Genomic DNA, 27,466 nt, shown 5'->3' with positions numbered 1-27,466 from the left:
TAAATGGTTAATTTTGTGTTATGTATATTTTACAAGAAAAAATTGGAAAAAATTAAAATAGTGTGGGCTTTCTGGGGGCAAACTGGTGGCAGGGTTGAGGACAGGGCAGGGGAAATTCAGTGACATGGCAAGGGGCATAGGTTTTTGTTTTGGTTTGGTTTTTTGGGTTTTTTGACCGCACCACGCGGCATGCGGGGTCCTAGTTCCCTGACCAGGGATCTAACCTGTGCCCCTGCAGTGGAAGCGTGGAGCCCTAACCACTGGACAGCCAGGGAATTCCCAGGGCATGGTTGTTGTTTTTGTTTTTATAAATTTTATTTATTTATTTATTTTTGGCTGTGTTGGGTCTTCGTTGCTGTGCACAGGCTTTCTCTAGTTGCGGCGAGTGGGGGCTGCTCTTCGTTGCGGTGCGCGGGCTTCTCATTGCAGTGGCTTCTCTTGTTGCGGAGCACGGGCTCTAGGCGCGTGGGCTTCAGTAGCTGCAGCACGTGGGCTCAGTAGTTGTGGCTCACGGGCTCTAGAGCACAGGCTCAGTAGTTGTGGCACACGAGCTTAGTTGCTCCGCGGCATGTGGGATCTTCCCGGACCAGGGCACGAACCCGTGTCCCCTGCATCAGCAGGCGGACTCTCAACCACTGCGCCACCAGGGAAGCCCCAGCCCCTGATCTTGACTGAAGCCTGCCGTGCACAAGTTTTGTGTGAAAGGGGTCATATGAACTGACGTGGGGGAATGGGGGCAGTGCTGGAAGTAGAGAGTGGAGCCACAATCCGTGGACTGAACTAAGTCAGGAGAAGTAGGAGCTCAGAGCCATAGGTGATGATGAAATTGTAAATACTCAATGCCGACCTCCCCACCCCACCCCAAGCAATTTGCAGAAATCTCAAGGAAGACATTGGACTTCCCAGAGGGTCAAAGCCGCCTTCTCTATATCTTAAAGGATAGAGACACCCCAGTTGCATCTGGGTCACATTTATATAATGTCCCTTTCCTTCTTGGTCTTGCCAGCCGCCATTTTCCTAACCATATGCTCTTCAGGAATGTGACCACAACTTTTGGTGAGGGTTGCTGTTCGTAAGGCAGCAGAATACAGCAGATGGGAGCAGGGATTCTAGATCCAGACATGTTGCATTTGGATCCTGGTTGTCACTTACTGTGTGGCCTTGGACAAGCTAATTCACCTTTCTGAGCCTCACTCAGTTTATTCATCTATAGAATGGGAGTGATTCTCTACCTCATAGAGCTTTGGGGAACATCAAACATAGTACCCTATATAAAATATGTACAACAATTCATATAGTGTTCTATATGAATTAGCTAGTATCTGCCTCAGTGCCTGGTAGGGACTCAATAATTGGTATGGATCAGTGTTGGAAAGTGGCCTGTGAGTTCCCACCCTCTGTTCTTATCTACCCAGAACCCTGGGAGACTTGGCTCAAGGATGAGCAGAGCCCCATCTACCACCTGCCCTTCAGTTCTCTGGAACCTAACAGAACCAGGGAAGCCCCACATGGGGAGGCTTTCTCCAAGGGAGTTGGGATGGTTTGGTACAGCTCATCCCCCCTCCTGGAGCAAACTACCCAAGCACAGACCTCCTGGTAGGAGAGCGGAACTGTCCTCTTAAGGGGAAGACAGTATTTTAATAGGCTCCATGTGATAGGAAAACCGGTACTGCTGTTGAGGAGGTGCAGGCCGAATCTTTGAACTCAGGGGCTCTTCTTGAGCAAGGTGGGCAAAGTGGTGCGAACTCCTCAACACTCTACCTTTGGCTTTGCCGCCTTCTCTTCTGGGTTCTGGCTGGAGTGCACGCGAAGAAGTTGTGCTTTCCCAGGGTTCTCTGGGGGGGGGGCGTGGAACACAGCAGGCAGGAGAGTGTGAGGGGCCAGGTCCCTACCTGGGAGCTGCCCAGGAGATCAGGAGAGACCCCTTCTCCCCGCCAGGCCCTGGTGGATATGTGTGTGCCTGGGTCAGGCCAGGCTTTTGCTTGGGCTCTCCTGGCAACCTGGGAGGGGTTGGCTCCCTTCCCCCAGCCTCACCGCCCTCTTCTACATCCAGGTCACAGATGTCTGAGCAGTACCTACTCTGTGTCAGACACGCTGCCCGGCACACAGGACCCTTTACAGTCTAGTGGGGGAGAACAGTGTACGTTGAGAATACCTGTCCTCTCCTCTCCCCTCCAGCCTTCCTTCCCCTCCCCCCCACCCCCGCTCTGGTCTAAGGTACCCCTTCCTCCCTGGTCTCCCTCATCCCCTCTGGGACCCCACAGTCCATTCTCTACACAGCAGCCAGAGGGGTCCCACCACACCCTGCTGGTAACCCTCCAGTGAACCCCATGCTCTCTTTATGAGACCACATGCCTGGCCTTTCCCACAGGCCGGCTCTGTCCATCTATCTCATGTCTTACCACTGTCCCCAACCCACAAGGCTCCGGCCACCCTGGCCTGCCTGCTCGTTCACCAACACACCTGGCAGGTGGAAGCCCTGCTCGCGGGCTCTCCCTTGACCCAGAGAGGGCTGGATCCTTCCTGCCTTTCGGCTCAAGGGGCCCTCTCCCCACCCTGCCAGTCCTCCTGCTTCTGCCATCGCCCTGTCATTTTCCGTAGGGCACCCATCTGCCTCAGGTGTCTTTGTGGTCTGCACTCCTTCCCTAGGATGAAGCTCCACGGCAGCAGGAACTCGTCTCCAGATTCTCCCCCAGTGATCCCAGAAGCTAGCGCTTAGGTACTGATTAAGGATCTGCTGAACGAATGAGTGGATGGATGGATGGATGGATGAAATGAGCCGCTTCTTTGGGCAGGGCTCCATCTCCAGGGGGTCCTTGTATCCCCTGAGGAATCTAGCCATGGTGGGCCTCTCTGAGCCCCCAGTGACCTGCTATGTGGACTCTTACCTGGTTTTTCGCTTTTTGATAGAGGTGGCATCTTTGTCTTCTTCAGGGATTGGCTAAAACCAACACAAGGAGAGGCTGGGAAGGGCAGGCTGGAGCCGTGCAGCCAGCCGAGTGGCAGGGTGGGCAGGGAGGTGGGGAAGGTGCCCCAGGGAGAGGCAAGACCCACCCCTCCTGAGAGCCAGCAGGTGTCTGTCCAGGGATGGCCCCACCCCAAGCAGGACCCCAACAACTGTGACTCCATCGCCCGCTGTGGCCACAGGGAACCAAGGCCCTTCTGTAAGGAGCCGTAGGGAGGCCACTGCACCTGCCCTCCCCTGGCTTACTGCTTCCCTGCAGACAGGAAGCCTTCCTGTGGGAGTGGAGAAGACAGAAACCCTGCTTCCCTGATGAATTACTGATGAGCATGGATAACATTCATATCTTGTATTGGCTTTGCACTCAGCAAGCCTTTTGATGCACCCGATGTAATTTTTCCTCCCTATGATTCCAGGAGAGGGTGTTTTGAGAAGGTGAAACAGAGGCTCACAGATGGGAGGTGGCTTGCCTAAGGTCACAGTGAAGCTGCCTTACCACTGTGCCACCCCTGGTCTCAAAGTGGAAAAGAAAACCAAGTCCAGGGCCAGAGCAAGCACCCACACCTTCAGCACATCCAAGCCAGCACAGCATGCCGCCCCCTTCTCACCAATCCACCCACCCGCGCTCCAGCCACTCCCAAATTTAACATTCCCTAACGCTTCCCATTTCTGACTTCCACTCCTGACTTTCCCCACCCTCTCATTTGCTTGTTCAAATCCTATCCATCCCAGCAGTGTCCCCAGGCGCTATCAGACATACTTAGGGGACTGTTGGAAATACACATCTCCGCGTTCACCCCCACCCTACTGTGTGACAATCTCATCTGCCTTTTCAATAAGCTCCCTGGTGGGTCTGAGCGCTGCTGGGCTTGGAAGTCAGATAAGCCTGAGTCTGAACCCCAGCTTTTCTGCTGCCCAGCTGCGTGATTTGGGGCTGTCATTCAACTGTTCCTGAGCCTCAGTTTTCTCATCTGTAAAATGGAGGTAATACTGCCTCCGTGGGTGGCTGTATGGACTAGAAACGTGTGAAACACCCAGCGGTGTCAGGCAAACATAGTGGGCACTCAGGATTGCTGGTCCCATGGCTGACACTCAGGCCCCACTCCCCTGCTGTGTGCGGACTTCCCTCATCTTCCCTTTCCCCAGCTCATCATTAATCCTTCTCTCCAGCCATGCAGAGGACTTAATACCCGCATAAAGGTACTTCTGCCTGCCTTGTGTCACCGTTCCTTCTCTGCTTGTTGTGTCTTCCCAAAGACCAAGAGCTCCTGGAGAGCTAGATGTGGCTTACCTGGCCCTGTCTTGCTATAAGTGACACAGGTCACCCCCTTAGCATCCCCACGGCTGGCCCCTGGAGTCTGGTCTGGTAGAGTAAGCTTTCAAGCCGCATAGGTAGAACAGGGGGAGGTCCGGGGGAGAGCATGGGCCTCTTCCTCCAGGACAGGCTTAGGCAGCCCAGGCTCTGGCCAGCACCGGGCTCCCTCCTCTGGCCTCCACTGGCCTCACCTGGGAGGACAGGCGGCTGAATGTTAGGGAGGAGAGGGGCAGCTGAGGGGTGCGAAGCCCACCTGTAGGGTAGCTGTTGCCTCTCTTGAAGTGGTTCTTGAATTTCCTGGAGCTGGTTCAGGAGTTTCTCTGATGGGATGGAGACTAGGGCCTGGGGAAGGAGCTGAGCCACTGCTGTCTGCAGGAGGCCCAGTGCCCTGTCTTTCTCTGTAAGCACAAGCGGGGGAGAATCCTCAGGGGCAAGACCTCGGCCCCCATCCTGCCACTAGGTGGGAACGTCAGGGAGTGGGCCCTCCAGCTCTTCTGCCCAGTGGGTCCAGACAGCTCTCTAACCATCTCACATTCTGTCCTCGGGGGCCCGTGGGGAAGGCCACACTTCTCTGGCCCCTGTGTGTGCAGCGTGCCTCGGCCTTCCACACCTCTCTCGAGTGTCCCTGGTTCTTGGTTCACCTGCCACCTCGGCCCCTGGCCCCCTGGGAAGCCGGCTGGGGACCCGCCCTCCCCCCCCCCTCTACTCTCTCGTCCAATCAGCTCTCTGGCTCTCATCACTCCTCACCCGCCCACTTAGATACACCCTCCACCTACCGCCCCAGTGAGTATGTGTACGTCCGTTTACGTGTCCATGTGCACGTGTGTGTGTGCTCTTATGTACGTGTATTTGCATCTCTGTGCGTGTGCATTCCCCACAGTGGTGGATTAAAGGCCATGTCTGCTAAGTATGGTCTTTGAGTGTCTCCCTCCCAGGGGCCGAGGCCTGTGGTCAGTGTGGAGGAGGGGGTCCCCTCTAAGGAGCAGGGTCGTGGAAACCCTGCTGAGGAATGTGGAGGAGGGAGCAGTGACGTTGTCTAGCTGGAAGAGATTAGTTTGGGGCTCCAAAAAGGAGGAGAGGCCCCCGTGTAAGGCCCTGGGGTGGGAGCCGAGTGACACCTGAGTCCTGCAGAAACAGTGGACACAGCCCTCAGCGGTCTCCACTCAGACGAGGTTCTGGGCCCGGGACTGTGTCCTCACCCTTGGGGGGCGCGTAGAGTAGCCAGAACCGGATAGTATTCAAGGAGTCTGTTTGCAGGATTTGAGAAAGCAGCTCCAGGATCTGTGGGCAGGACGACAGGCCTGGGTCGGCGTGGCTGGACAGCATGTAGCTGGCTGCACAGCTGCCTCCCCCGCAAGGTGGTCTCCCAGAGCCCTTGCTTGGCTAGACGGGTCCCCACGATGGTCCCTGCCTCCCCTCCGCACGGGACTTTACACTTTGTAGAAAGCTTTCTCTGCCTACAGCCCTGGAGGAAGATTCTTAACCTCCCTACTGGGCAGATGAGGCGTCTGAGGCCTCGAGAGAGGAGGACACCTCGCAGAGCTGTTGTGGCAGAACGAAGCCTCAGAATCAGACACCTGGACCCCTCGTCCCTGAGACCTACTTGGGCTGGTTGTACCCCAAAGTCCCTCACGGGGAAGACAAGGTCAGGGCTGGCCCGTCAGCTCCTCAGAGACGCACCAACTCCCAAATGCTTGGGTCCTTGGTGTGGGGATTTCAGGGACCCCATGGGCCTCCCCTCCCTGAAGTTCCCAAGTTCAGAGATTGGAGATATTAGCAAAGAGGTGGGGTGATCCCTGTGGGCGGCCTGAGGGTCGAAGTCAGCTGGTTCTGTGCCCTGCTCGGCCGGGGGCTCCTTCCCGCCCAGAGCCCTGTGCTCTTCACTCCCAGCCGCCTTCTCAGCCTCCAGCATCTTGGCTACTTCAGGGCCCTTTCCCTGCGGCGTCCTCCAGTCAGGGATCAGCGGCAAGAGATCCAGCTCTGTCTTGGAAGGGCGATGGGGGCTTCCTGGGCCAGGCTGCTGCTGGCGGCTGTGCCTGTGTGGAGCTGGGGCCCACGGGGGGAGGCGGAGCCCCCGGGGTCCTAGGAAAGTGGGGTTCCCTCAGCGCTTGGTGGTCAGTCTCCCCAGGACCCGAGGTGCGCTGTCAGTGCCCAGCAGGTCTGCCTCATCCCTGGCAGAGCGGGAACTGGGCCGGGCCTCTCCCCAGGCCTGCGACTGCTAGGCTGCCCACCCTCACCCCCGGGTACCCGCCCCCTGAGTTGACCCCCGCCCCCATCTGCCCGGGGTCCCTCTCCATTCTCCGCATCCAACTTACCTGCCCTGTGCCCCCTCCCCACAGGACCCGAGAACCTACTTCCAGGGAAGGTGAGGCCGCCCTATGGTGGAGAGAGCACTGTGTTCTAGCCCCTGCTATGCTGCGCCCTCTCCGGGGACCTGCGCCGTGGGCTGTCACCCGGCAGGGTCTCAGCCTCCCCGTCTGTGGAATGGGGTCCTGTCTGCTCTCTCTGTTCCCTGAACTGTCTTAGGGCTCCAAGGGGACTGCGTGCTTTAAAGCACTGGTCACAGGGCAGGTGTCAGGATGCTGTCATGGTCTGGCCTCTCCTGGAGAACGGGTGCGCCTTTGAACAGAGACGCTCACTGCTTCGCCCGCCAGCACGACTCCTGCGTGCCTCTCAGGCCCCCATGGGACACTCGAACACGGAGGAGGGGGCTTTATGCTTCGCTGCAGCACAGACCAGACGGCTCCAGGGTGTGGGGAGGTGGCTGCGACCAGCCTTGCAGGCTGCGGGGGGGCAGCAGGCTGGGCGTGGTGAGGACACGCCAGGCAGGGCCTCCACCTCCAGGCTTCTCATTCCACCGCCGTGGCTCCCTTCGCTAACACGTCAGGTGCCACAGCTGGACCAGACCGTGTGACAACGTGTCCGTGCTCCCAGTTTGGCTAAATCATGGAACTAAGGTCCCGAGAGGGAAAAGGACTTAGAGAGGGAAAGGCTCAGACAGAAAGCTAGAGGCAGCTGGGGATTGGAATCCAGGCTCCTGACTCCCAGGTCTGGGGTTTTTGAGCCTTGTGGTCTCAGGTGCAAGGCTCCCTGGGAGAAGCCAGGCTTGAAAGCAGTTTGCAAGGGTCCTAGTTGGATCCCTGTGAGCCTGGGAGCAGGTACCACCATGTTCTCTGCCCTCAGACTAGGGCCTCTGTAGGGTCCACAGCCCCCAACCTTCCCAGCACCTCACCAGCAACTCCTGATCCTGTAGGATGAAGGTCTGGTCTCCTCCACCTGTGCTCGGAGAGTGGTTTCGTACGCCCTGGCGGGAGTGGTGGCGGGCCGTGGCCCGGGAGGAAGCAGGGATGAGCCTACCAGTCTCTGCTGAGTACTTTGCCCCATTCTCCCGCTGAGGCTCCTCCTTCTGCTGGGAAAAAAGCAGCCAGAGACTCTTGGCAGAGAGGGAGAAAGAGGAGAAAGCAGAGGGGACAAGGGGGAAAAGAAGAGGAGGAGGCCGGGGACCCAGGATATCACCCAGGCCAACCCGACCCTGTCCTAGACCCCGCTTGCCAGTGGGGTGGCCCTTCCATTATAGCTATTGCTCTTCCTGCTGGAATTTCATTGAATGTTGGCTCCCCGCCATGGTTCTCGGGTGGTCCTTGTACTTCTTCTTGGGTAGGCCCTCCCCATGCCCCTCCCCCCGCCCCTCCCCCCAGCCCATCAGAGATTTGAAAACAGTATCCTGCCTTGGTGTAGGATACTGTCCCCCACAGCTTGCCATCCTTTCTTTGCCCTGGGAAACCTTCCTGAGCCAGGCCTGTGGGCACAAGGCCTAGGACCTCCTGCCCCTGGAACTCCAGTTAAGACTGGTAGTATCCTTCTCCCCATTTTAAAGATAAGAAAACTGAGACCCAGACAGCTTAGCTGAGTTGCCCTGAGTGTCACAGTGAGTTAGCTGCAGAGCAGGGACGGGAACTCTGTTGCCCAAGACAAGGGCGGGACCAGACTCGGCCACAAAGTTCCGGGCCTGTCCTAGGACCAATTTCAACCACCTTCAAGCTGCCTCCCGCTTGTCCTTATTGGTTTATCAGCAAATAGCACCCAGGAGGCCACCCCCATTCTGTCTGTAATGCTTCAGGGATTTTCCACCCCTTCTCAGATTAGACACGAAACGAAGTTCAGAAATGAGAAACAAGCTGATCTTGCCTACGTCCAAAGTCAGCCCTTCTCCCACCTTCTCCCTCACTGCTGCCCACTTGTGCCCTGTTCCTCAGCCCTCTGGTCTCTAAAGAGGCCCTGCATTTTCCAGCTTGTGAGCCTTTATGCTGTGTGCTTCCACTAGGCACGTCTCTCTCCATCCGCTTCTAAACTATGAGCCCTTCTTGGATTTCTCCACCTGGTACGTTCTGTCCTCTGAACCCTCACTGGGACCCTCTCCCTTGGGTTGAATTCATGGGCCCCTTCCCCCGTGCCAACAGTAGCGCCTCTCAGGAAGGCTCGCGCTACACGGATCTGCTGGAAGCCACGTGGGAGGGATTTAGTTACAAAGGAGTGAGTCCATTTCGTCTCTTCTCAGGCAGCTGCTTTGTTCCGCACCCACCTCCTTGCTCTTCAGCGCGTTCTCCTTGGTGAAGATGGCCACCCGGGAAGCCAGGTCTTTCAACTCCTTCTTCCAGGCCTCTGGAAGGAGGGGACGAGATCCGGCCAACCGATACCTGGGACTCTCCTCCTTGCCCTCCCTGTACACTGGGTGTGGGGAGGACTGTAGGTGGAAGAGCCTCCTCTCCTCCCCGTCTTCCTGCCCTGCATCTTAACGGGAAGGGTAGCTTCACCGGGGAGGTGGTGCCCTTGAGGGAAGGAGTAGGAATCACACCACTGGTGGGTTGGTGGGTATGGTGGCTACTGATACTGGTGTCCTAGCCTGTGGCTTTACTGGGAGATGCTGGAGAACATTTGGCTACATGTACCAAGATGTTTGTGATTTAGTCTAGCTTTGCCTCTTTTAGGAGCCCAAAGCCAGGACAGAGATTCAGTCGATATGCTGTGGCAGTTACTAAAATACTGAGTGACTCCTGGCGAGGTTGGTAACGAGCACTGCAGCAAGCCTTCCAAGCCCCTCTGCCCCTTCCCCAGGGTCCTCCCCGCCCTTAAGGGAAAGGGAAAGGCTTGGCAGCGAGCGCAGAGGCCTCTGAAATGCTGCCCTCCCCCTCCGCCCCCCAACGCACTATCTATGGCTGGCTGTTCTGATTGGCTGGGGCCTGAGCACACAAGTTACGAAATACAGTATTTCCAATCCTGTTCCTGGCTAGAGCTGTAAGTCACATGACTGTTGCCCACATCTGCTTGTTATGACTCCTCAGACACATCAAAGCCAAGCAGGGGTGCGTTTCTGAGGACCTGGGGTTGGGGAGTAATGCAAATGCAGCTGCCTGAGGAAATAAGGAAAACACTGGGGTTCCCCACCAGACCCCACTGACCTAAGAGCAATGGCCCTTTCCTTCTCAGGCACCCACCCAAGCCAGGCACACGGATAACCCCAAGGTAGAGGGGCTGTGGCCCAAGTACCCACCAGAAGCAAGCCAGGGATCCCGATTGGACTGCGGGTCTCCAATGGGGACCGAGATGGTGGGCATCCCGATCAGAGAGCGGGGTAAGAGTGTGGCTTGACGTGAGGCGGCCAGAGAGAACTCGTCCCTGACAACACAGACAGGCTTCCCGGTGAGATCTGTGAAGGGTTAGAGGCTGTGAGAAGGGGGGCCTGAGTGGACCCCAAGAACTCCGGGGGCTGGGAGGAGGCTGGTGAGCAGGGGCTGCACTTGGCCCACTTCCTCCAGTAACCACAAGCCCAGAGATGGCGAGAGCTGGGAGGGCCTTTGTAACCACTGCGACCTTACCCCTGGGGACACCTAGAATGGCAGAGAAAGGATGTGCTCGGGATCACGCAGTGAGTCAGGCAGAGGTAAGACAGGAACCCGGGCTTCCTGAGACCCTAGTCCTGGGGTCCTTTCGGTGTTCTACAACAGGGCAGTGAAGTGCAGGTGTGAGCACAGAGGCAGGCAGCTTAAAGAAGAGGATGTGGGGACGGGGGCATTAAGCCACAGTTTGTGACGAGAGGGGCCTGGGCTCAAATCACAGGGAGCGAGACCCTCTGGATAAAACTTCATGCCATCTGTCAGGCTTCCAGGGCTGAGTGCGTGGCAGCCTGGAGGTGGTAAGAGACATTTACACGTGAGGACCCTCCAGTCTAAGGTTTGTGTGATGCTATAGCATCATTAGTTCAGCTTTGGGGAACAGCCTGGTCAGGACTTACCGTGGGTGCTCACTCTGTCTTCCCGAACACTTTCCTTTGGTGCCAGAACCCCTCACTCTCCTGGGTCCTCCTGGCTCACCAGCCCCTCGGCTACTGCTTCCTCTTCATCTCCTCAACCCCTTAGCCTTGGGGTCCCCAGGCTCATGCCAGGTTCTCCTCCCCCGCATCTACATGGTCCCCTGATGATCCCATAAATACCACCCCCATCTGAGCGGCTCTCACGTTGGCATCTCTGCCCCAAATGGACCTGACTGCCTACTCGATACCTCCTCTCGGACTTCTAAGAGGCATCACACATGTTGCATCTCCCACGTCCCAGACCGAACCCCTGACCCTCCCCACCCTCCACTGGCCCCTTCTGTGGGCTTCCCTGTCTCAGCCAGTGCAACTCCAGTTTTCCAGTTACTCAGGCCAAACACCTGGGAGTCAGGCTGCCTCCTCTCCCGTCTCGTACTCTGTTTTGAATCTATCAGCAAATCCCGTTGGCCTTACCTTCTGTATATCTCTAGAGCAGGGACACTAACTCCTCCACTGCTACCTCCCCGGTCCAAGCCACCATCCATTCAAAAGCCAGTAGATCCCTTCTGCTACCTCTTTGCTCTCAACCTTCCAGTGGCTCCCACCTGACTCACCGAGATGGCTTAAGGGTGACCATGGTGAGCTCCAAGGCCCACGCGTTGTGGGCCCAGCTGCCTCTCTGATGCATCTCCTTTCTCTCCCCTCCTGACTCTGCTCCAGCCACACTGACTTCCTTGCTGTTTCTCCAACAGAGCCAGGATGCTCTTGCCTCAGGGCCTCTGTCCTTGCTGTTCCCTCTGCATGGGACACTCTTCCCCCTGAGATCCACACGGGTCATGCCCTGTCTTCCTTTATCCTTTGCTCAAATGTCATGCTGTTGGTCAGGCCTCCCTGTATAGCCTTGGCACTTACCACATCTGACACCTTATCTATTTCCTATTCTTTCCCACCAAAGAGTTGGCTCCGTGAGGGCAGGCACTGTCTGTCTCGCTCACTCTCATAACCCCAGGACCTAAAACACTGCTTGACCCATAGTTCACACTCATTAGATATTTGGTGGATGGATAGCTGAGTGGCTGAAATGGCCTGAGTTAGACCAGAGAGTGCAGCTCTGCAGGAGAACGTTCATCCCTTTCTCTGATTTGTAAAATGGGAGAATTGGCAATGACGTAAATCCTGTGGGGCTAGGCAGTCTGCCCTTGGACCCCCGCACCCTGCCCCTGCCTCAGGTTCTCCCTTTCCAGCACGCCCTCCCCTGTCCCCACCTCCGGCCAGGCTCTGGCCGGCCCCAGCCCTACCTTGGATGTGGGTCACGTGCTGGGGATGGGGGTGGTGCCGGGAGAAGAAGGAGTGATGGCTGAGGTGGCCGAAGCGGTGGGCACCGGGCGTTTGGGGCTTGGAGGTCCTCAGTTCCTCTCGGATCAGCCTGAAATCCACAATCCCTGGGATCCTCAGTTCTTTCTGTGGCCCGCCGTCCGCGTGGCTCCTTGGCCAGCACCCTGACTTCTCGGGTTTTGGCTCAGTCCTTGGCCTGAAGGAGAGGGTCAGGGAGAAGCAAATGGAGCCCCCCGGCAGCGGTGCCCACCTGAGCTTATTAGAATCCATTCCTGAGATGCTCTGAAGTCTGGTTTCCGGGATTTCACCGCCACCCCCGTGACACCAAAGCTGAGCCTCCCCCAGGCTCCTTTCCCAGCCATGCCATCCGGCCCCAGGGACCCTTCTGTCTTCCTAAGATGCCTGAGCAGGGAGCCAGGACCCCAGTTTTCTCTCAGAAACCATTTCTAAAGCCAGAAAGAGAAGCCATAGACCCACCTACTCATCCAAATACCTGGACTGGAGCAAAGGTACATTATACACACCTCCAGGGCCAGGGGGCTGACCCTAGCATGGGCCTCTCCCCAAGCCAAACTGCTGGCAGCCCAAGAGAAGCCAGCTATAGGCTGTCACCCTCCCCCCTTGCCCTCGGGGGCAGTTTTGGCCCAGACTCAGCGTCCAGGGGCCAAAGCTGGCGCCAAGGCCAGACTAGGCCAGTGAGTCCTTGTCCCGTGGGGGCCCCTCCCGGGAGATGCAGAGGTGACAGGGCGGCTGTCAGGGCTGCGTCGCTGCAGGGAAGCCTCAAGCTCTTGCTTCGCTTCGCTGGAGACAAGCGTCTCAGGTTCTCTGTCTTCCACCCGCACCCCTTCCCGCTCCTGAGGATGCTGTGCTTCTGCCCCCGGAGGAGGCGATGGAGTAGGTCCAGCGAGGATCCAAAGGTGGGCTGCTGTCCGCCAGGGGCCTGGTGGGACCACCTGCCTGCTCACTGTCTGCTTTCCCTTCCGGTGGTCCTGGCTGAAGGGAATCCCTCTGGAGGTGTATAGATGGACTCTGGATATGCTAAGCAAGGCGTTTTGCCCCAGGAATCTCTGCGGATCTCGCTGACCAGGCCCCTGAGTTTCCTGTTCCGTCCTCGATTCGCCTCTAAGGGGTCTGGGACTTAAAGAAATAAAGCAAACCTTCTCTGAAAGTCGCTGTTAGCTGGCCTCCCCTACCCCCAACTAACAGAAGAAGTCAGCCCCTGAAAACCCCTGGAATTTCTGTGCTCCTGCCCCCTGCCTGTGACTCTGTCCCTACCCAGGAGGGGCCCTGCTTGTGATTTGCTAACTCAGGCCTGAGAACCCACTGGGGGCCTGGCTGATGGCAGTGGAAGGTGATCTCCACTTGGACCCTCAGTTTGCTGAGTTCCTTTGTCTTCCGCCCACCCCAGCCCCCTCCACCTCCTTGGTCAGCAGGGAAGGCATTTGGGACCTTACCTCGTCAGTGGGTGCTCCGCCAATTGGGTCCTCACTTCCGTAGCCATTGTAGGGCCTCTAACAGAGTAAGGACCGGCGAATTTAATACTAGTGTTGAAGATGGATAACGGGAACTCTCGTTGACTGGTAGTAGGAGTGTAAACCGGAACAGACTCTAGGGGAAAAAATTGGCAATATCTTATAAAATTGAACATTTGCATGCCGTATCACCCAGCAGTTCCTCTCCCAGAAATATACCCCAGAGAAACTCTTGCAGACGTGCAAAGGGGGCTATGTGTAAGAATATTCAAACCAACATTGTTCAAATTAGCAAAAACCTGGTGACAGTCTACATGTCCAGTGGCAGAAGAATAGATAAATATGCTGTGGTCCATTCAGACGATTGAACGTTATATTGCAACGGCAATGAACGAACCACAGCTACACGCAACAACATAGATGAATCTTACAAATGTGATGCTAAGTCCAGGAAAGCAAGTTTGCAGGAGACCATATGGCCTGAGATGCTTTTTAAAGATAAAGTTCAGGGCTTCCCTGGTGGCACAGTGATTGAGAGTCCGCCTGCCGATGCAGGGGACACAGGTTCGTGCCCCGGTCCGGGAGGATCCCGGAGTGATCCTCCATGCTGCGGAGTGGCTGGGCCCATAAGCCATGGCCGCTGAGCCTGCGCTCCGCAGCGGGAGAGGCCGTGGCAGTGAGAGGCCCGCGTACCGCAAAAAAATAATAAATAAATAAATAATAATAAAGATAAAGTTCAAAAGCAAGCAAAATTAGAGGACTTCCCTGGTGGCGCAGTGGTTAAGAATCCACTTTCCAATGCAGGGGACGCAGGTTTGACCCCTGTTCAGGGAACTAGATCCCACATGCATGCCGCAACTAAGAGAATGCATGCCAAAACTAAGGAGCCAGTGAACCGCAACTAAGGAGCCCACTGGCCTCAACTAAAGAGTACACGTGCTGCAACTAAGGAGCCGGCAAGCTAAAACTAAGGAGCCTGCCTGCTGCAACTAAGAGCCGGCACAACCAAAATTAAAAAAGAAAGAAACAAAAAGCAAGGAAAATTATCATAAAGGTGATAAAACAAGAAAAAAAAGCAATGAACGCTAAACACAAAATTCAGATAGAGGCTATTTCTGGGGGCAGGTGGGAAGGGGAGGCGGGGAGGAGAGGAGCAAATATGATGTGTTGATGGTGGTGTTCTAGTTCTTGGTTTGAGAAGTGCATTTACTGGTGATGGCATGAATGAAAGATAATAGGTGTTAAAGCCAAGAATTGTGATTAATCTAACTAAATCTATGGATCTGTACATATAGTGCTGGGGTTGCAGGTGCCAAGGATGGGGTTGAAGCAGGAAATCAGTGCATTCTGAGAATTAACCATCTGAGTCATAGAATCTGCAAGGGACCCCAGAGATCGCCCAGGGCCAGCCTTCCATCAGGTTAGGGTGGAGGGGAGCAGACAGCACTGCCTGAGATCGGGTAAGAGGAGAGACTTGGAGATCAAACAGCAAGGAGCCAGGCATCCTGACTCAAAGTCTCCTGATCTTTGCCTACAGAGAAAACCAGCTGGCACGGCTTCCTTTGAAGGCAGTTTGGACATCCTTAATGATGGGGGCTAGGCTCGAGAGCACTTAGATGCTGCAGGGTTGAGGACAGGGCATTGGGATGCCCCATACCCACCTGCCTACAGGAAAAAGACTCGATAGAGCAGAGACTTTTAAATACTTTTGACTGTGACCATAGTAAGAAACTCATTTTTACATCATAACCCAATTCACGCACACAAGTGTGCATGCATTTGTGTGTGTGTGTGAAACTGAAGCAATTCTTACCCTTGTTATATATGATGCATACTGATAGTTTCATCCTATTTTTTGTTTTCATTTTGTCAGTGTTAGATGCAAACTATTAAATTGATTTTATAAGCCACTAATGGGTCATAGCCCACAGCTGCTGTGAAGAGGTCAACAGAGCCTCTAGCGGGCCAGGCCTGCCTTTTCCAGAGCAAGCCAGGCCGGGGCCCCACTGAATCTGACCCTGACCTTCCTTCCCTCTCTCCCTGGGCCCCCAGCTGGCCAGGCACAAGGGGCCTGATGACACCAATACAGAGACAGAACTTCCCTTTTCGCCTCTTGGCCCCTCTGGGTCCTCCCCCAGGCCCTGGGCTGTCTGGAGTGCCCATTTCCTGCCCTGTGGAGATCCCTGGACTCACGGAGGAAAGTGGCCGCTATAGCATGTGGGTGAGTAGCCCTTGCTGCCCCAGCAGGAAAGAGCAAAAGGACACGTCAATGGAAAGGCTCGTCAGTTCTGTGGGTAAGCCTGTCGCTTTGTGACTGCATGAGCCAGTGGTTGCTAGGTTACCTCTGCCCCACAACTCCAGAAGCCTGGCATCCCTCTCCTCACCCCCATCCAGCTCCTCTTACCCTTCCTGGAGGGTCAGGAAAGCTCGCTCGAGGACCTGCTTGCCCTCCCTCCAAGCTCCCTTTCTATCTCCCATTCAGCGCTTTCAATGGGGACCAAGGGAGAAAATGAGAATCAGGGGCTGGTTTCAGCCAGCGAGCATCAGGCAGAGAGAGAAAACCTGGCAAAAAAGTTCGGTTGGGCTGGGTGCCAGCTCTGTCAGCCTGACCGGGCTGTCTGCCACCACGGAGGGGGTCTGTCTCCATGTGTCCTATTTCTGGGGATTGATTGGCAGAGAGCTGTCTCTTAGATGGAGAGGAGGAGGCCGCCAACAGGATCCAAAGCGTCCCTGCAGCCCTACTCTAGGCAGGTTAGCTGGGTGGGAGGACCCTGGGCTTTCAGTCCGGCAGGGGTTTCCATGGGATTCTGACACTCCCTAGATGTGCCACCTTGAGTAAGTCGTCTGTACTGCCAGAGCTGTGGAACAGTGGTAAGAATACTTGGTTCCGATTCCAGCTCTACTTCCTAGCTATGAGGCCTCAGACAATTCACCTGATGTCTCCGAGCCTCAGTTCCTCTGTCTCTGAAACGGAGATGATACTTGCACTTATTCTCACGGGAGCTTTGAGATTGCATGACGTAATGCACAGGAAGGTGTTTAGAATAGTGCTTGGCACCAAGTATGGTAACCTATGTTATTACCCTCTCTGAGCCAATACAGTGGGGTACCCTCACCTACTTCTCAGGTTGTTCTGAAGAACAAACAAACTAATAGAAGCGAAGCACCTAGTCATATGCCTGGTGCACAAGAGATGCTCAAAAGTGGTAATAATCATCACTGTGATTGGTATCTTTTTTTTTTAATTGAAGTATAGATGATCTGTAATTGGTGTCTTGGTGGAGGGGAGATGGAGGGGGATGGGATGAGTCCTGAGCCTGAGAACTACCATGGGCAGTTTACTTTGTTTCTCTGAGGCTCAACTTGGACCGCTGAAACAGGGGACCAGGATAATCCTTTGTCCACAGGGCTGACGTGAGATCAGAGGCTGTGAGGGGTGTCCACAGAGTCTGTAAACAGTGCAAGGGTTTGCAGACGATGCTTGGTGCTGTCCTAGGAGTGAGGCTGCTGGGCCTCCGAACGGATGGGGGTGGGCCTAGTCGAGGGTCTTCCTTCTCGGCACCCCTGGCTTCATATCAGTGGCCCAAGGCTTCTAGACTCTGTGTCCTCTGCTGGGGAGGAAGAGCAGGAAGGAGGATAGCTAGAGGCAAACCCAAGTTCTTCAAAAGTTCTGCCCCTCCCCACTGAGGGGTGGGGACACAAAGCACTGCAGTGCCCCATTCAGGGGGGCCCTCTGAGCTTGGCCTCGCCTCCAGTGCTTTTCCGTCCACACGGGTCAGAATGTTCTCCCTTCAGGCTCTGGCTTCTCTTGGGCTTGTCTCTGCAGGAATGAGGTGACCCCTTTGAAACCATTCTGAAAGCCCCGCTCTTGCATGCTTCTGGGAATCCTGATGGCTACTATGACAAATAAGACTGGATTTGAAAGGAGAGAGAGCTTTCTCCCCTCCTGCCAGCCCCGCTGTGCTGCTTTCAGCTCACCTGGGGGATTTCCCACAATGTGACCTGACTCAGCTGAGAATAAAACCCACTCATCCTCCCCTTGCACCTCTTACCCCTCCCACTGTGTTGTTTAAAACTGAACACCGGGCCTCCGTGTACCTTGCCGCTTTGGGATTGAAGGGGGTACCGTATGGAATGCCCTCAACGCTGGTTTATAAGGTTTATGAGAGAATTGAGAGGAGACCCTTCTGACTGCTCTTTACGGAGCGTCAAAAAGAGGAGAGAGATTCTGTCTGCCTGTAAATGGTTTGAAGTACAGTCCTCCTGCTGGGATGCGTCAGTTATAAGAGAAGCACTATAAAATTTTATGGAATACTTCTTATGTGCCAGGCACTGTGCTAATCCTTTTTTTTTTTTTTTTTTTTGCGGTACGCGGGCCTCTCACTGTCGTGGCCTCTCCCGTTGCGGAGCACAGGCTCCGGACACGCAGGCTCAGCGGCCATGGCTCACGGGTCCAGCCGCTCCGCGGCATGTGGGATCTTCCCGGACCGGGGCACAAACCCGTGTCCCCTGCATCGGCAGGCGGACTCTCAACCACTGCGCCACCAGGGAAGCCCCAAAATGCAGTCTTTTGATGGAGAGAAATTTCTAATTTTAACTTAGCCCAGTTGATGAATTTTGTCCTTAGTGATGAATGGTGTTTGTGTCCTACTTAAGAAATCTTTGCCTACCCAAAGTTATGAAGATATTTTTCATATTATTTTCTAGAAAGTTTACTATCTTACTTTTCACAGTTAGAGCTATGATCAGCCTGGAATTGGTTTTTGTGTAAGGTGTAAGATAGGCGTCAAGAGCCATATTTTTTCCCCTACAAATATCTATTTGACCAGCACCATTTTTAAAAACACTGTCTTTGACTTGCTTCTCTCTGGTATCACCTTTATCAAAATTCAAGTGTCCATATACGTGTGGGTCTGTCTCTGGACTCGTTCTTTTCAAGCGCACTATGGGTCTAGCATTCTGCCAATACTACACTCTCTTAGTAACTGTAGTTTTAAATACATCTTGATATCTAGTGGTATAAAACTTCATTGGAGAAAACTATTTTTTTTCTCCATTCTCAATACTTCTGACACCAGATGTATGGGGTTTTTCCCACACCGAGCATTTCCCCATTTCAGCAGGAACCAACTGGGTGTCCTACAAGTTTAACTTAATTCTGACATTGTCTGCCTGAAGACAGCATCAGACCCCACAGGTTAAGGGCCCAGTCCCACAAGGCTGCCCCCATTTCAGACACTGAAACTGAGTGTCCCGCTAAAACTAAGTTCCCTTACTGAGTTGATGATTAATCTCTCAATCCAAAACTTTATTCCCTTTCTTGTTCCCTCTGACCTCAATCCTGTGCTAACTGAACACTCATCGACCAGGGTCAGATGACTAAAATTGCTGTTGTTGATAACATGGTAACATCGTTAATGTACTCAGGTTGCTACTATAGATACCATCATTAACGAACAAACCCAGATTGTCTCTCCAGGGCAAGGTGAGATAACAGGCCCTTGAGCCATGGACCACCTGGCCAGAGAATCCAAAACCAGAGACATCCTGAGCCCCGGAACCTGAATGTCACAGAAACGTCACCTGATGATGATTAATCCCAGCCTCTTTGTTCTTACCCTTCAAAACATCCCTCACTCAAAGACCAAATGGAGTGGACATGAGACTTGTCTCCCACTCCCTGCCTGGGCGTGATGCAATAAAACCCTTACTTTGCTGCCAACACCCTCTGTCAGAATTCGGCTTTCTGTGGCCGCAGGCACATGAGCCCTTGCTGGTAACAACACCAGTCGCAAGTCCAAGTTGTCATCTGTATTTTTTTTTTTTTAACATCTTTATTGGGGTATAATTGCTTTACAATGGTGTGTTAGTTTCTGCTTTATAGAGTGAATCAGTTATTCATATACATATGTTCCCACACCTCTTCCCTCTTCCGTCTCCCTCCCTCCCACCCTCCCTATCCCACCCCTCCAGGCGGTCACAAAGCACCGAGCTGATATCCCTGTGCTACGCGGCTGCTTCCCACTAGCTATCTACCTTACGTTTGGTAGTGTATATATGTCTATGCCTCTCTCTCGCTTTGTGTCATCTGTATTTCTGACTGACCAGTGTTAAATTAGGATTCTCACGATCCCCTCCTCAGGTTTGAAAGTTTGCTACAATGGCTCACAAAGCTCAGGTAAATATTTACCTATGTTTACAGTTTATTGTAAAGGGTTATTATAAAGGATACAGATGAACAGCCAGATGGAGAGGTACCTAGGGCAAGATGTCGTGTACAGGAGCATCTGTCCCTTTGGAACTGGGGTGTGCCACTCCCAACATGTGGACCTCTCACCAACCTGGAAGCTCTTCAAACACCATCCTTCTGGGGTTTTATGGAGGCTTCAATAGGTAAGGGTGATTGATTAAATCATTGGCCATTGGTGATAGAGTCCACCACCAGCCCCAGGTCAGGGGGTTAGGGCTGAAAGGTTCCCCTGGCAACCAAATATTACCTCAGTAACAGAAAGTCAGGTGTGTGATTGAAAGAGCCAGTTATGAATAACAAAAGACACCTTTAGCTGTCTCATCCCTTAGGAAATTCCAAGGGTTTTAGGAGCTAGGAATGAAGATGAAGACTAAATGGATACATATTTCTTATGCTAATTCACAATATTGCAGATTTCCAGCTTTGTTTTTTAAGGTTGTCCTTACTCTTCTAGTTCCTTTGCCTTTCCATACAAATTTTAGAATAATTTATCTGCATCTACAAAAATTTTTGATGGGATTTTGTTTTTTTTTAACTGATTATTTTTCCTACCAGTTTTTTTGAGATATGATTGACATAGAGCACAGTACAGGTTTAAGGTGTCCAGCATGATGATTTGATATACATACATCATGAAATGATTATCACAATAAGTTTAGTGAACATCCATCATCTCATATAGATACAAAATACAAGAAATAGAAAAAACATATTTTTTCCTTGTGATGAGAACCCTTAGGATTTACTTTCTTAACAATTTTCATATATAACATACAGCAGCGTGCATTATATTTATCATGTTGTACCATACATCCCTATTACTTATTTATATGCTGTATTATCCTGGTATTATTTCCCATCAATGTACAGGAGAAAATCCTGTGATCACATGCCCTTTATCTCACCTGTTGTCTCTTCTGCTTCATACATGAGATTTTGGATTGTGGCCAGTCTCACTGGGTGCTTTGATGAGAGCTGGCTGCTCTGAAAGTTGAGTCTCTGCCAGGCTCTTGGGGTTTACCTGCCATGGCATTGCCTGTGCCTCTGTTGTCCTGAAGTCTGTGTGACTAGCCTTCTGATGATCTTTTAGAGAATAAAGGAGGAAAGAAAGAGGCGTGACTAACGACCCCACATGGCTCCTCCACCTCTCCTGTCTCCCCTAGAATGGTCAGTTACCTGGTAACGTGTCATCTGAACAGGACTCACAGCTCTGGAGCTGGCAGCTATAGACTGGTCTAAGTCAGCACTCAGGAAGGTTACCCAACGTGGAAGAGCAGGCATCAGAGAAGAGAGAATAAGTCTGAGCTCTCCGGAAAGATCCAAGATCATGGAACCAGACAAGTTTCCTACATTCATCCCTTTTCGACTTACATGTCCCTTCTTTGACTCCCATCCCAAGTTCTCCCCTCATACTCTCTTTGAATACCCAATAATTCTTACAATCTCATGTATCTCTTCTGCAAGCCGGTCAGCTCCAAGAGGTTAGAGGCCACATCTATCTTGTTTATCACCAAGCATAGGGCCTTGTTCTGCATGGTGGTTACATGGGTATATTTGTTTTGTACTAATTCATCAAACTCCTGGTGCAATGCCTCATGCCCAATAAATATTCATTGAATGAATGAATAGATGAAACAGAGTCTAAGGTAGTTATTCTTCGTATTCACCCCTTACATGCCTGAGTCCTCGCCTCAGAAGTCCTACCCACTGTATGCTAGTATTTGTCAACAAAACAGCTCTAGTGACAGGGAGCTCTCTACTGCCCAAGGTTGCCTGTTCATTTTCTGTGTAGTCCTGTTGGCTAGAAAGTTCTTCTTAATACTGAACTAAAATATATCTCCGTGAAGCTTCCAGTCAATATTCTTGATTCATTCTTATGGTCACATAAATCAGGCCTCGGCCCTCTTTGTGATGACAACTCTGTAAGAGCCCATGGCACGTTATGCGACTCTAAGTAATTCCACGTGACTAGGGAAACCAGAAATCCCAGATGGCGCAACACAGCCCAGGTTATTATGCCTGCAGTCCCAGAAAACTTATTAGTTACGTCCTCAGTCTCAAAAGTGTCCCAGATTGGATGATTAATTACATAGCTACTCTAACGATGCCTGGGGTATAAAGTCTGAGGGTGAGGTAGAGATGGGGGAGATGAAGGTAGAGAGAGGCAGGGGCTGATCATAAGGGGCCTTGTGGACCAAGTTCAAGAGGAACATTCGATTAACTGGGCCTTGTGTGGCACCTTCCCTTGGAGGGCATCCTCTCCGGATATGATCTAGTTCACAGGCAGATCCGTGCATCCATTGGTAGACGGTTATTGCTACGGATTGTCATTTATGGAAGACATCAGGTAAGTGCTTTCCAAACAGCCTGGGGTGTGGCCCGGGCAATCTCTGCTGACCCTGGTTCATGTATTTTCTGTAACTGATTCTCTGCCACTAAGGCTTGGTTTTGACTTGTTTTTATAGTTGTGAGGTTGTTTCCAGAGACAACATTGAGCAATCCCCTCAGGACCTTTTGCTGTCAACCAGAGACTTTGTAAGTCTTCCCCGGGGGGGATGTAGCCAGGATCAGAAGCAGGCCTATAGCGATAAACGACTTGCTTTAAAGGACTGAAATGATTTGTATATTGGAGGGACTGGGAAGGATATTTGACCAAAACGAGTTTTTAATTGAGTCTAAGATGATGCAATAACAAGGCAGTGTTGAGTTAGATGTTTGACTGGGCAGCCAGTGGAAATGGTTTAAACATTTGGAGTACATGAATTACATGAGAAGTGGATAGTAAGAGTGGGTATTTGAAATATGTCTGAATGAGTGGATTCCTTTGCAGTGCCCCCTGCAATACCTGTCCCTAAGCGGCAGGTGTTTCTTTGCACCCCAAAACTGAGTGTAGCAGGCCCCTCAAGCACATCCACCAGGACGAGCTTCAGGCTGCTTCTGCCCACCATGAAGCCAGTCAGCGGTGGACCCCAGGGCTTCTGGAGGCTTCCCGACCCCAGTCGCTGCTCCAACAGTTGGACGCTCAGAGGGAATGTAAGGCAACTAGGAGTGGTCGTGTCACCCTGCCCTTCCCATTCCTCCTTTGTCAACCTATTGAAGTGTGGGGCTAGTTTGAGAATCTAGGTGTATTAATTTGCTAGGACTGCTGTAACAGAGGACCATAAACAGGGTAGCTTGAACAGCAGACGTTTATTGTCTCACTGTTCTGAAGACTAGAAATCTGAGATCAGGGTGTCGCAGGACCGGTTCCTTCTAAGGGCCGTGAGACAGAACCTGCCCGATGCCTCTGCCCGTCTGGTGGTTTGCTAGCAGTCCTTGGTGTTCTTTGACTTGTGAAAGCATAGTTCCCATCTCTGCCTTTATCTCCGCGTGGCATTCTCTCTGTGTGCATGTACGTGTCTACATCTGCCCTTTTTAAAGGACACCAGTTATATTGGATTAGGGGCCCACCTCACTCTAGTGTGACCTCATCTTGACTAATTACATCTGCAATGACCCCTCTTCCAAAGAATGTCCCATTCTGAGGTACTGTACTGAGAGTTAGGACTTCAACATATGAATTGTTGGGGGACATAATTCAGCCCACAACACTAGGGTAGATAGAAGTAGCCTCAGCATGAATGTAACCACTCTATTGGTTACTGCTACAACCAACTCTATCTTGTGGGAAATGATCAGGTCAGAAAGAATCCCGTGGTTAAGGGAGAGGTACCTCAATCCTGCTCTAACAGGTTAAAGATATAGCCCGCTAGACATGGGTTAGTTTGTCTTGAGCTATGAATGTGACATTTCCCCTGGGGCTGCTAGCTTGGTCACACATGGCAGCCTGCTGGTCAGGGCACAGGGTGGACTGTAGTTCTGGGAAGCTCCTTTTACTCTGTTTAGCTCACTTTCCAAGAGTCCATCTTCTAAGCTCACGCCCTTGTTCTATCCTAGAGCCAACTGTCTTCACTCTTTGCTGAGATGAAAGCAAAAGCCTGTACCTAGTCTGCCATTTGGACTTCCAGCCATTCTCTATACTATGCGGAGGAATTGTTTTAAAAAACAAATGTGATACGGTCAGCTCCTTGATTAAAAGGACCTCAATGGCTGCTTACTGCTCTCTCGATAAAGTTAGAAATACTATATCCTACAGGGCCCGGAGGTCTCAGGACACTTACCATCTCCATCTAGTTCTCAGTTGCATTTGTTTAAAAACAATTGAATTGGCCATACTCTGTTTCATGATGGGGTGCTGAACACTGATGTTCACGCCATGAGTATTCATCAAGCTCTACTCTTTGATTTGTGGACTGGTCTGTACATATAGTATATTCTGAGGAAAAAACAAAACTTCAAAACAATTGAGTAAGTTGCCCAAAGTTCTGGGAGTTCCTTAGTCATATTCTTCTTTATGACCTTTTAGATCACTTGACAATCACTATGCAACTATGAATTTCTTTTCTCTCTCTTGGGAGAGAAAGATGGAATTAACAAAGAGGGGTTGATTCAGCAAGTTACATCATGGTCACAAGACAGATTATGCAAATTGCAACAAGAACACAACATGGTCCTACAATATTTTTGTGCTCTTTTTGTCCAGAAATTATGCTGGCTTGCTGTTTCCTGTTGCTAACTAAGGATGAAGAGTCATCACATGTTGCGTTTGCCTGCCATTCTACTTAAAACTGCGGCACCCATGACATCCTGCTCTATGCCCCACAGTTTCTATTTCCCATACTGGGCTTTGCTTCTTTTTCCATAGCCCTTGGCACCTTCTTACTTGCCATATAGTTAGTTATTCTGTTTGTCTGTCTCCTTCCACTAGAATGTGAGTTGCATGACGCAGAGATCTTTGTTTTGCTCAGTGATTCATTCCCCCACCCAGGATGCTGCAACCTAACATTAAATAGTTGAATGGATGAATGAACGAGCCTGAGGTCTACATTCCCAAATGGCAACCCTCCCATTACCTGCTTGGGCCCCTGAAGGCATGTGCATTTGTACACCTGCACCACACATCTGTCCCTACTGACCTGCCTCTCCCTCCCCTCCCCCTAACTCTTGCCAGGCTCGCTGGCCTTCCTGAGCCCACCTCTGGGCCTCGGCATATACAGTTTCCTCAGCTGGAACACTCTTCCTGCATCTCTCTGCCTGGTTAACTGCTGCTCAGCCTGCCCTCTCAGCTCACGCTGTCCTTGATCCCTCCGCCTCGGTCCATTCCCCCGAGCATGGAGCATGGAGAACAACTGCCCTTAGTTTAAAAAAAAAAAAAACAAAAAAAAAAACTGGGGAAAATTTCTTTACTTTTGTAAGACATAAAATCTTTTCCATCTGCTTGCAGAGATGGACGCCCTCTCCTTCTACCCTGACCCTGAGCTCCGGATATAGCTGCTGCCCGCCCAGCTGCCCGAAGCCCAGCTCCTCTGAGTGAGTCAGTCCTGGAAACCGGTTCTGCAGGGCCAGGCAAGGAGTAACCATGGGTCAAGGTTACTAATTGGCCCCCTGGTCCTCTGTTTACACAGGACTTATATTACTCTTCATTGCATCCCATCTGTGTCAACACTGAAGGGGAGGGAGAGGGAGAAGGCACTGGCCTCCCAGGGCATTCTGGCCACACCACGCATCCTCAGCGCAGGACCAGGGAAGACACCCTCTCCAACCAAATAACTCTGTGATCAAGGGCCCCTCCTGGGACCCTGAGCACAGAGAGGTAGAGTTTCTAAACAGAGGCTTCTGGGAAGTGCAAGCCAAGTAGGGCATAGAGAATTCTAAACTGAAAGAGTTGGAGAGCAGCTTCCCCTCTCTATCCAATTCTGAGCTCAGGAAATTGAGACCCAGAGAGGGTAAAGGGTGAATCCAAAGCCACACAGCATGTGAGTCTCAAAGCCAGCACAAGAACCTATAAGTATCATCATGTTTTATGGGCCTGGGCTTCTAGAGCAGAATTCTAGGTTCAGTTTCCACTAGCTGTGGGACCAAGGCATAGAAATTGATGAGAATGGATAGAATTTAGCAACTTTTATCTGGGGATGTTCAAAATACAGATGTTTGGGCCCCACCCTTCATTCACCAGGGAATGTAGGAAAGCCCTGACATGGGGATTTGGAAAAGCTCCTTGGAGGTTCTGATGTGCCTGCTAGAAGGGAAGGATGGGCCGGATGACGCTTGAGTCCCTCCTAACTTGACAGATATTCAGCTGTAGATATTAACATGAGGCTTGTGTTAGCGTGCATTCCTGTTTTCAGTCCTCAGTGGGACAGTTTGGCTCCCTAGGGGGAATCCCAAAATTTTAAAAAGTTTTGGTTGTCACAGTGATGGGGGTCGTTCTGCTGTCATTTGGTAATGGTGATGGATGCTAGATGTCTTATAATGCAGACATTGCGAAGGCAGTCCCTCACAATGAAGAACTGTCCTGAGTCCTACAGATTTTTTTTTTTTAACATCCTGCCAGAACAATCATGTAGGAGAAAAACCAGTTCATAGTCACATGGGCCAAGACCTCAGTTTCACTTTCATACAAGAAAAAGTGGATTTCTTTAAAAACATGGTTTTATCGTACACTCTTCCCGGAGCACATCTACCCTGTTGAAAGTTGCAGGTAGGTTATCCTTCATTTTGTTTGGAACTTTATCAACTCTTAATCCATCAATTTGGAAAATCACATCACCCCTGGTAATGCTGCTCACATAGCACTAGAGTCAACAAGACAACACCTCTGTACTGGACTGCGTTTGTAGCTTTCCCATTCAGAACAATTGTGTGTAGTTGTATAAAAATACTAATTTAGCCTTATTTCAAAATGGCAAATATAAAGGAAAAAATGACAACAATATTAAATATTATCTTCTCTTCAATGCATACGTATCCATCATAAGTTCACGCATCTGCTAACTTCACGTAGGATTTTTTTCTGATGGCTTTCAGTTTTAAAGTTAGGACACTATATTGCTATGTAGGTAGGTACTCACCCCTGTTTACGACATGTATTTTGTAACTCCCATAAACAAGGGGTGTTGGGTTTAGTTGGTTTGGGTCTTACTGATCTACAAACACCAAAAATCTGCAGGAATATTGATAGATCTGTAGCTCTTGGGTAAGCGTTGAAAAGGCCTAGGGTGCACTCAGTGGGGCAAGGGGCACGTTGGAAAGGCTAATCAACTGTCAGGATCAGGTCCTGATGGGGATTGAGCCAGACCTAGAGCAATGAGATGAGAGAGAGCTGGGCTTGCTTCAGCAGGTCACAGAGCCTAGATTGGCATCTTACCTGAACTCCATCATGCACATGGTGGAGGAGGTTAGACTAATAGTTCTTGAGTGCCTACTGTGGCTCGGGCCCTGTGCTGGGTACACATACCCACCCGCCCTCACAGTCCCAGGGTAGATGCTATTAACCTTTGTTTTTCAACCCACTCACCTGAGCCCACACAGTGATCTCTGGGTAGAGGCTCGTCTGCCTTCAAAGCTGTTCTGTCATCGCAGGCCCAGCTGGTTTCCTTCTGCCCAAGGAAGTTCGTATTTATTTGGTTTTTGATAAGCAGTCACTCTCTGGTTTTGATGCTTTGCTAGGAGTGATTGTGTAGCCTGGTTAGCAACAGGGGGCTTCCTCAGGAAAGGTGGGCTTCCTTGGGAAGTAACTTGTTTCTCAGGATCTGGCCTGGCCACCCTGACTTTTGGCTGAATTGGCACCTGGGACATGTAGCTCAGTGATCCACCGCACCTTGCTCTTTATCCCAGTGTGGCAACCTCTGGGCACATGCTCCCTGCCCTGGGCGGCTCTTAGCACCCTTTTCCCCAGTGGCCGGTTCTGTCATGATCATCCCAGCCTGCTGCTGTTGGGTGG

The 27,466-nt window shown here is 51.9% G+C and overlaps 2 protein-coding genes across 2 annotated transcripts in view; one reads left to right on the top strand and one right to left on the bottom strand.

Annotated features, from left to right (window-relative positions):
• Positions 1-1,618: 1,618 nt before the first annotated feature.
• TBATA (thymus, brain and testes associated) lies at positions 1,619-20,687 on the bottom strand. The gene is made up of 10 exons (XM_073793714.1): positions 20,550-20,687; positions 13,377-13,530; positions 11,886-12,118; positions 9,829-9,984; positions 8,860-8,939; positions 7,510-7,683; positions 5,477-5,558; positions 4,531-4,675; positions 2,889-2,941; positions 1,619-1,835 (listed from the first exon to the last, which is right to left on the bottom strand). Exons 1-10 carry the CDS (start codon positions 20,572-20,574, stop codon positions 1,750-1,752), a joined length of 1,188 nt encoding a protein of 395 aa, XP_073649815.1. The 5' UTR covers positions 20,575-20,687; the 3' UTR covers positions 1,619-1,749.
• A 4,347-nt stretch (positions 20,688-25,034) lies between these two features.
• Positions 25,035-27,466, top strand: part of SGPL1 (sphingosine-1-phosphate lyase 1) — a 58,268-nt gene continuing 55,836 nt past the window's right edge. The window contains exon 1 of the mRNA XM_073793711.1: positions 25,035-25,053. The gene's annotated coding sequence lies outside the window, so the exon portion shown is untranslated. The remainder of the gene's footprint in view (positions 25,054-27,466) is intronic.

The sequence above is a fragment of the Tursiops truncatus genome, chromosome 16 (assembly GCF_011762595.2).
Source record: "Tursiops truncatus isolate mTurTru1 chromosome 16, mTurTru1.mat.Y, whole genome shotgun sequence".
Taxonomy (NCBI): Eukaryota; Metazoa; Chordata; class Mammalia; order Artiodactyla; family Delphinidae; genus Tursiops; species Tursiops truncatus.
The sequence above is the reverse complement of the archived record's forward strand: the minus strand, read 5'-3'. Positions and strand labels throughout refer to the sequence as shown.

What these genes read in the sequence shown, in the direction of transcription:
- TBATA (XM_073793714.1), bottom strand. Translation starts at nt 20,574, where the DNA reads ATGTATGAAGCAGAAGAGACAACAG. An exon ending in GGATCCCTGGCTTGCTTCTG is followed by an intron (nt 8,940 to 9,828) that starts GTGGGTACTTGG and finishes CCCTCCTTCCAG; the next exon opens with AGGCCTGGAAGAAGGAGTTG. An exon ending in ACTCTACGCGCCCCCCAAGG is followed by an intron (nt 4,676 to 5,476) that starts GTGAGGACACAG and finishes TTGTGCTTACAG; the next exon opens with AGAAAGACAGGGCACTGGGC.